The sequence below is a fragment of the Solanum dulcamara genome, chromosome 5 (assembly GCF_947179165.1).
Source record: "Solanum dulcamara chromosome 5, daSolDulc1.2, whole genome shotgun sequence".
Lineage (NCBI taxonomy): Eukaryota > Viridiplantae > Streptophyta > Magnoliopsida > Solanales > Solanaceae > Solanum > Solanum dulcamara.
Window position 1 is genome coordinate 23665782 of NC_077241.1, and position 8279 is coordinate 23674060.

General features: G+C 34.1%; 1 protein-coding gene across 1 annotated transcript; it reads right to left on the reverse strand.

The window, feature by feature from the left end:
* Positions 1-5427: 5427 nt before the first annotated feature.
* Positions 5428-7962, reverse strand: LOC129889099 (40S ribosomal protein S20-2). The gene is made up of 3 exons (XM_055964240.1): positions 7733-7962; positions 6938-7051; positions 5428-5785 (listed from the first exon to the last, which is right to left on the reverse strand). Exons 1-3 carry the CDS (start codon positions 7842-7844, stop codon positions 5643-5645), a joined length of 369 nt encoding a protein of 122 aa, XP_055820215.1. The 5' UTR covers positions 7845-7962; the 3' UTR covers positions 5428-5642.
* Positions 7963-8279: the final 317 nt, after the last annotated feature.

Consider the following 8279-nt stretch of genomic DNA (forward strand, 5'->3'; position numbering starts at 1 on the left):
TTTTAGCACGTAGAAGTCTTAACAGGTAATACTCAATCCTTGTAGGGGCGTTAACACTTAACTGTAGTTAGGGATTATGGGGCATACCTGGAGTTCCGGGAATGGAATTATTCCCACATTCCACATACAATTCACTTAAGGCTAAAACTTGCCAAAAGGAAAGAAAGATAATTGTACGTGCTTATACCAAAACATGCCACAAGAAAGCTTTACATACCTCTTGGGAGTTACCCTTTATCCTGCTCGCCTCGTCGTCTTCTGAACCTATTCAATATAAAGTAATACGAATATCAACTACTCTTAACTTTTCAGTATCTGAGGTTACGCCTTAATGCTAATGGAATCTATTCCCTTAGTCGTTTCCTCGACTAGTTCTTTAGTTTGTTAAGGCGTTAACGAAAATTGGGCAGCACCTCCTCTATAATGTGCCCTATCCAAATTTACAATTAGGTACCTAATACCTACAGCCAACCAACAACAACAACCTGCAGCAATTCATACCAACAATATACAACATACACTCCAAACGACTTATTCAAAAATACGATATCAAAATAGGGCGTCTAGCCTTTATTTTGTGACGCCTTTAATTATACATAACGAGGGGTCATGTGGCTTCGACTAGAAGCACCCTAACCCACATTAGGACATATTTAGGCCCTGCAACAACAAGCCACACCCCTGCAGAGCAACTCACAAGAACAACACTTTGTTTCGACAACAATTCAACTATAACGACTACAAATTAGTTTATTCCGAACGCCAAGTATTTCTAAGCCATTTTCATATTTCCAGCCACCAATAGGGCGTGTAACATGCTCCATCAGAACACATAAAACTCAAATTTAAAGAAGAAACCTTACCTTACGATAAACTTGTCAAACTCGCCAAAACTATCCAAAATGTGAAATCTGGACAGTTTACTGTTTCACCTTGTCGCTTCGTTTCGAAGGGGTAATGGAGGGAAACAGGATTTACGCCCTTCATGAAAGTTATAGACATATGTCTTAGGGTCGCAAACAATTTCGAATCATCCCTACATCAATTTTGTACAAAAAGATATGACCAAAATACTTACAGCTGTCCGTGTAGAATTTCCAAAACCAAATCTGGGCAGTACCTCCTCTACACTTCATCACCACTTTTGAAGCTGATAAAAGTAGAAATGGATTTTGGAGTCTGAATGAACGTTATAGAACCACGAAATACCTTTCCAAAACATATTAAATCACTCGAAAAGAATCTGTACACAAGAAGTTATACCAATATTACTAACCACTGTCCCTTCCAAAAACGGGTTGGTTAATTAATTCTTAACATTTTCTCCTTCGACTTTCTCTTATTTTCTCTTCCAAATTCCAATTGAAAAGCTGGAGTTTTACTTCCATGAAGGTCTTAAAATACATATATACGTATCCACATACTTAAAGTACACCGTATATAATTAATTCACGGAAGAAAATTGGAAAACTCACCTTTAATTCTTCAAAAATGTTGCTGCCTTGTTCCTTTTGGTTCTTCACGTTTTTCCTCTCATTTGGCTGATGTTTTTGGATGGAAAATGAGTTAAAGAGTCATCCAACATGTATATATACACCTCCTTAGGAGGTGACACGTGGCATTCCCCTAGGGTGACACGTGGCAGCCTCCTAGGGTGACACGTGGCAGCCTCCTAGGGTGACACGTGGCAGCCTCCTAGGGTGACACCTCGTCCAAGCTTCCAACACAAAACTGCCACGTGGCAGCGTGGGGTCCATCCCAAGTAGGTGAGTCACCTACCTGCTTTTCACCTGCTTGCTTCACTTTCGTAAGTTCGGAAACTAGTTTTTGCTCCCTCTCATAGGTTCGTAATCTCGTTTCACTTTAAGAGCCTATGAAATCCTTTCTACGTAAGCTTGGTATGTAATCAAGTAACTCACGTATGTAAGATTTCTAAATTAGTAGCTTACGTAGATAAGTCGAGTCCTACGACTCGTTACTTGGCCTCCGATTCCTTCCGGATTCTTATGATTCCCCTTCCAACCTTCTCTAGTATGGGGTATCACATTCTCCCTTTCTTAGAGCCGTTTGATAGTGTCGTAGCGTATCCGGCTCACATGATAATGTCCAAGGAACTTATGAGACATTCTGAGTTTAAAAAGGGTGGGGTGTAACAGTAAGAACTCCAAATAGAGAATTTCCAACCTGGAATACGGGGTCCTTTGAGCTCGCAAAAATGGCAACCTGAGTATTGAAGAGTTGGGCGACTGAAATGCGAGATGACCCCCCCTCTTTGGTGACTCGCCGAACCCTTCGGAGAGCGCAAAACGTCGCCTAAGTGGTTCAGGTGTGACTTTTCTACCATGTTCTTGGGAAGGTATAAATAGTCAGGAAGAAACAGAAATTGGTATCTTTACACAACTCTGAAATTTGAGAATAGAACATTCCAACTTATTGGGGTTTTGAACATTGCTTTTGGGTGAAATTTGGAATTTTATCCTTGGGCATTTGAAATTGAAGTGTAATTCAGTTGAAATTGATGGGAGACAATTACTTCGATACAATTCTCTTTTGTTTAGCAATGTGTAGCTAAACCCCATCCTTTTAAAGGGGGAGGGGGGTGCTAATGTAGTTGAATTGTAGTTTTTGAAACTTGGATTTTTGTACTATCTCAATACTTTGTTAATTTGATGAGTTTTATTAATTTAGCATGTTTTCATTTATCAATTAAGGTTATCAACTTAGTTTTACTTTTTATCTTCATATTTGCTTGAGAAGGTTACATGAAGTGAGTGAATTAATAAATAGCCATTGATGTATGTCAATTGTGAAATTCTCGATAGAGAAGAAATTTTGCTAAGGTTTGGATTAATTTTTGATAGCACACATGCTTAGGTTTGAGAGAGCTTGCATGGAAAGTCGACTAGTGATCGAAAAATACTTTGTCGAATGATTGTTTAATCTAGCCTACTCATCGATAAATAACTATATTGAGTTGTACTTTTACCCTCATTCGTACTATGATTCTAACTACATACCTCCCCTAGAATCCCTCCTCTACTTGCTTAAACTATGTGATCATTGATCGTATTAACGATAGACTACTAAACTCTATTTATTGATAATTGAAATTTACCGATTTACATTATGTTACGTTGTCTTTATGTCGACTCTAGAAGAAGTTAGAAAACTTTCATACTTTGTATTCGAATTCTTTTAAATATCGTTCCTTGTGGGATTCGACCCCGACCTTATATGTTGGATTTATACTTGCTAACGATCGTGTATACCTTAAATCATAAGAAGTATACTTGAGCATTATCAAATACCCCAATAAACAACCAATTTATATCTTCTATATGTTATATTCATAGTTATATTTATATTTATTTATCTTTATATTAAAAGCAGGAGCTCCAATAATATAATGACTAAGCAGTGAATTATAGGGGGGAGGATAAGGTATATTTAAGAGGTGTAATTAAGAGATTTTAAGAGTAATTTTTTTTATTTTTACATAGCCCAATTATTTTTAAATTTTAAAATGAGAAAAAATAAATATAATTGGAGGCCATTAGAGGAGCCACATCATATTATCTACTTATATTACAAATAGATTTAGATGTTTTTGGATATTTATTTCATAACTTTGCACATAATAATCATAAGAAAATTTACATCCATTATAATTCATAAAAATTTATACTTTATTATTCCATTTATAATTGTACTTAAAATTTTGGTTTAATAATATTGACATTATTTTAAAAAATAATATACATGTTTTGACATTCACGTGCATCAAAACTAGTAATAAATAAATATTTAAGCTAAATCATTTTAAAATAACACATTCAAGAAAATAGAAAAACAAATATTTTGGAAAAAGAGAAGAAAAGGAAACTAATGGTGGGTGAGTGAAATTAATAACGATAGTGTATGTACTCCTATTATATATATAGTTTAAAGGTCAAACTCATTAGTGGGCCCTTAAAGTTAGCACCAACTTTCACTTAGATACTTTAACTAGACTTTATTCATTTTAAACACTTATAGTAGAGTACTATTGTGTTATTTTGACACTTTTTTTATAATCAACAAAAATATTGAGAGTGTAACAAACTCACCGATGACGTGTCAAAATGACGAATAAAATGAAGACATATGACATATATATCAAAAATAATTATTAAAAAATTGTGAGTTATAAAAACCTATTTTTAAAACTATTTAATTAATTAATTTAAAAAATATTACATTTCAATAATTAAGAAAAATAAAAAAATAAGTTGCAACAACCACTTCCTATTTCTTCTCACCATCTCCTCGTCTCTAACCACCACTAATGGTGTCGCCGTCATTCCCCACAGTAACACCCCCATATCCATCTTCGTCTTTGGTGAATTGCCTTCACCTCTCTCCTCACTATCTTTTTTCTTTTTCACACACACAACCTTTTTTCCATCTCCTTTTTCAAATTAATGTTGGCATATATATGGAGAAAAAGGTTGTTGCAGGTGGTTGGATAAAGTTTGAAATTGTGAAGAAAAGAGATGAGAAAATGGACACATCAGAAACAATTACGAAAAAAAATGAACAGATTCGTAAGAAAAAAAATACAAATTTAAAGTAGAAATGAGAAAAAGATGTAAAGAAGAAGAAAGATGGAGAACTCATTCTTTGATAATGTCGAAAACTCTATTTTATCCAATTTTATTAGATTAAAACATCAAATTTTCTATTCTAATAATTTTGTGAACTTTTTATGTTAAAGATTTATACTTTTTTGTGAAATGAATTTTTCTTATTGAGGTGGGTTGTTTGGATTATGAAATTTGCTGTTTTCAAGTAATGATTAAGGTTTTTTTGTGTATTTCTTTTGTTTTGATTGTTGATAATGGAAAGGTTGTTGAATTTTGTGGTAAAAATTGGTGCGAAGAATTTTCAGCGAGTAACAGTGATGGAGCTCACCCAATTTTCATTGGGAAAAATAAAGAAGATGGGAGTATATTTTTAAGTATTTTTATTTTCTGTTTAAAATAAACCAAACGTACTGAAGTGTCTAAGTAAAAGTTAATGTCAATTTTAAATAGTCATCAATGAATTTGGCCTAATTTAAACTAGTAATCGAGTAAAATCCCCTTTTGGAACCCAAAACAAAAGAATTTAATAAGGAATAATATTAAGGAAGAGAATTAAGATGTCTCTTCGCAAGTGGGTCTCATGTATGTCCATTTGTCAATCAAATAATAAAATATTTCGTGCTAGGCACAGAACCAAAATTCACGATAGTGGAAAGATATGACATGGATTTCCTTCCTTGTCCACTTTGGCTAAAAGTATGTTTTGGCTTCCTTTTTTAGGGTGCTCAACAATATATAGGTATATGTCTTCAGCTCATCTCAGTAATATTTTATATAGAAAAACAATAGATACTTGCACAGTCAATTCTCAAACAACGCCGCACATTCTCTCCTGAATATCAAATAGTAGTATCTGGTTTAACTGCAAAACTGTAGTTGGAATAAAGAAAACCTCTAATACATTTCGTCTGCAAACATTAAACCCAAAATTAAGAAGGCCACCAAAGAAATTCCAAAACAACAAGTGTACTTAAACAGCTAATCGAGTAATTCAACAACCTAATGAAAACAGTGAAGATTCTAAGAATCAGCAATGGTGACCTCAACTTCAACACCAGGTTCAATGGTGATTGAGGTGATCTGCTTGACAACATCTGGAGAGCTGAAAAGGTCAATCACACGTTTGTGGACACGCAGCTCAAACCTGTCCCATGTATTTGTACCTGTTAATCAGATGATATATTTAGTACTAACAAGAAGTCCATATAGCTAATCACTTCACACTTCATCGTTCTATTTACTTTTGAGCCAAATAAGAGCCCATTTGGATTGGCTTATAAATTGATGAAAATATCAATTTTTTTGAGTGTTTGACTGACCAACTTAAAGCCATTTTATGCTTAAAATAAGCCCAAAAAAATAATTGAACCTATTTGGCTTAGCTTACCTAAAACAGCTTATAAGGTGAAAGCATCTTATAAGCCCCAAAAAATAAGCTAGGGTAGCCCAACTTTTTATTTTTGGCTTATAAGCTACTTTCAGCTTATAAGCTGTTTTTAAAAATTTAAACCAATCAGGCTCTAAATCACATTCATATTTTAACAGTTACAACTTTGACTCCATCCAAGACATGTTAAGGTTATCCAGGAAATTTTGCGCCTAATTTATAACTGTTCCAGTTATGATATTTTCAGGTCGTCCCAACAGAACTCAAAAAAATAAAGGAGATTTTTTAACTCAACAAAAAAAGATGAACATAGGTCATTTGGATTCACATACATCTATCCACCAAAGAGGTTCAATTGAGACGATGTCCTTCCAACTAATCATGCTCTAATTTCATCAAAGTGGCTATGTAACATTGGCACACACAATACTATATTTGTGAGAAACTAACTTCAACGTAGTAAGCTTCAGATATTTGGAAACAAGAACCAATTAAGCCCAAGAGAATACTGGAGCAATTCAAACATGATAAAATAATAATTTGAACCTAGATCACACAATCACAAAATAAGAGAACCCAAAGAATCGATACAAGCAATAATACTTCTCCACAGGGAGACTTGGCAGTGGTAATGTGAGGAACCTTTCTGGGCATCCACACAGGCCCTTTTGAATTAATTAATGCTCTGAATTAAGCAAAGGAGTCTAACAATATCACGACTTAATACCATCGCACTTCCCCTTCCACCAAATAACTTTACTGAAGGGAAATTAAACTAAAAAGAGTAAAGGAACCTTTAAACTCATTAAGCATCAAAAATGGGACTAAGAACAAATTAATAAGCAATTCAAACAAAAAATGAAAAACTTGAACCTGCATATCATGCAATCACAAAAACAAGCTCAGAATATAGAAAAAGCAATAGTACCTTCTCCACAGGGAGATTTCCTAGTGGTAATGTTAAGAACCTTTGTGGGCATTCGCACAGGTCCCTTTACCCTGAGTCTCTTGTCTTTAGCACCACGGACCAAATCCGCACACACTACATTCGTAAGTCAAGAAAAACAAGAAAAGTACCAAGTTAGTTATTGATGTAAATTACAAATGAAGTGGTGTTATAAAAATAGCAAATGTCCACATTATTACACTTGTGTCTCAACTAGATAGCCTTTATGCCTATAAAAATCAACGTTCTAAAAACCCATGAAAAACTTGGTGATCACTAGAGATGAAATAGCTTCATTGCTCTGGCCGTGTCTGCCTAAAATTTATCCTACCTTGTAAAAATCATCTTACTATTTTCCTAGAATATTTACAATGTACAAGTACTCACTATATGGAGGCTACCCAAACCTAACTCAGTTACTATTTTTTCCTGTAGCCAATTATCTCATCCATGATTCCGATATGGACTAAAATCCCCATCTATATCGATAACATTGAAAATTCTGCATTTTTTATGCCAACCATTTGAAAGTCAGGCATACTCTACTTTCCTCAATAGACAAAACAAGAATCATAAGCATTGGAACTTGAGCTAGAAACTACATTAAACATTTCTCAGGGGTCCAAAGATGAAAAATCAAACAACAAGATGTTGAGTTTCCAGAACCATAATCCTTAACCCCTAAAATAGTGGTCTTTTACGAAGCTTACAAACAATTGGGAATATAAGACGACTAAGTAAGACCCCTTTGTGCAGTAAGAGTTAAAAGAGAGAAACCTTTCTCAAGATTCTTAACGTTTTTGGACGAAAGAGTGATCCTAATCTTGTGAATCTGCTCCTGTGGCTCCTCCAGCCCTGGTTTTGTCGGCTTCATTGCTGCATACGCCATACTTTGATTTGATGAAGAAGAAGAAGGCGTAGCCGCAGCTTCGATTTTCTTTAGGGAGGATAAGAATTGATTTTGAGTTTATTTTATATGCATATGTGTATGACTAGGGTTTCTTCTCCACAGTTTATTACCGCTTAGCCCTCAATGTATAGCTCATTTTATCCTTTCATCCCTCTTCATTCAATAAAGAAAGTTTTCGTTTTATCATCATTGTATTAAATAAATTAAAGAGTTAATTATTAAAAGCTCCTTTTAACTTTATATACTTTATTAAATGCACACAATTACCTCTTCAAATCTAGATTCCGGAACAATTTATCACCCTTAACTATTAGAAGTTTTAATTACCTGCTCAAATATGTGATTTATAGCCACATAAATATTTATGATTTATTTTAGACTATATTTTTCTTAAATTTTGTGTTAAGTCAAACT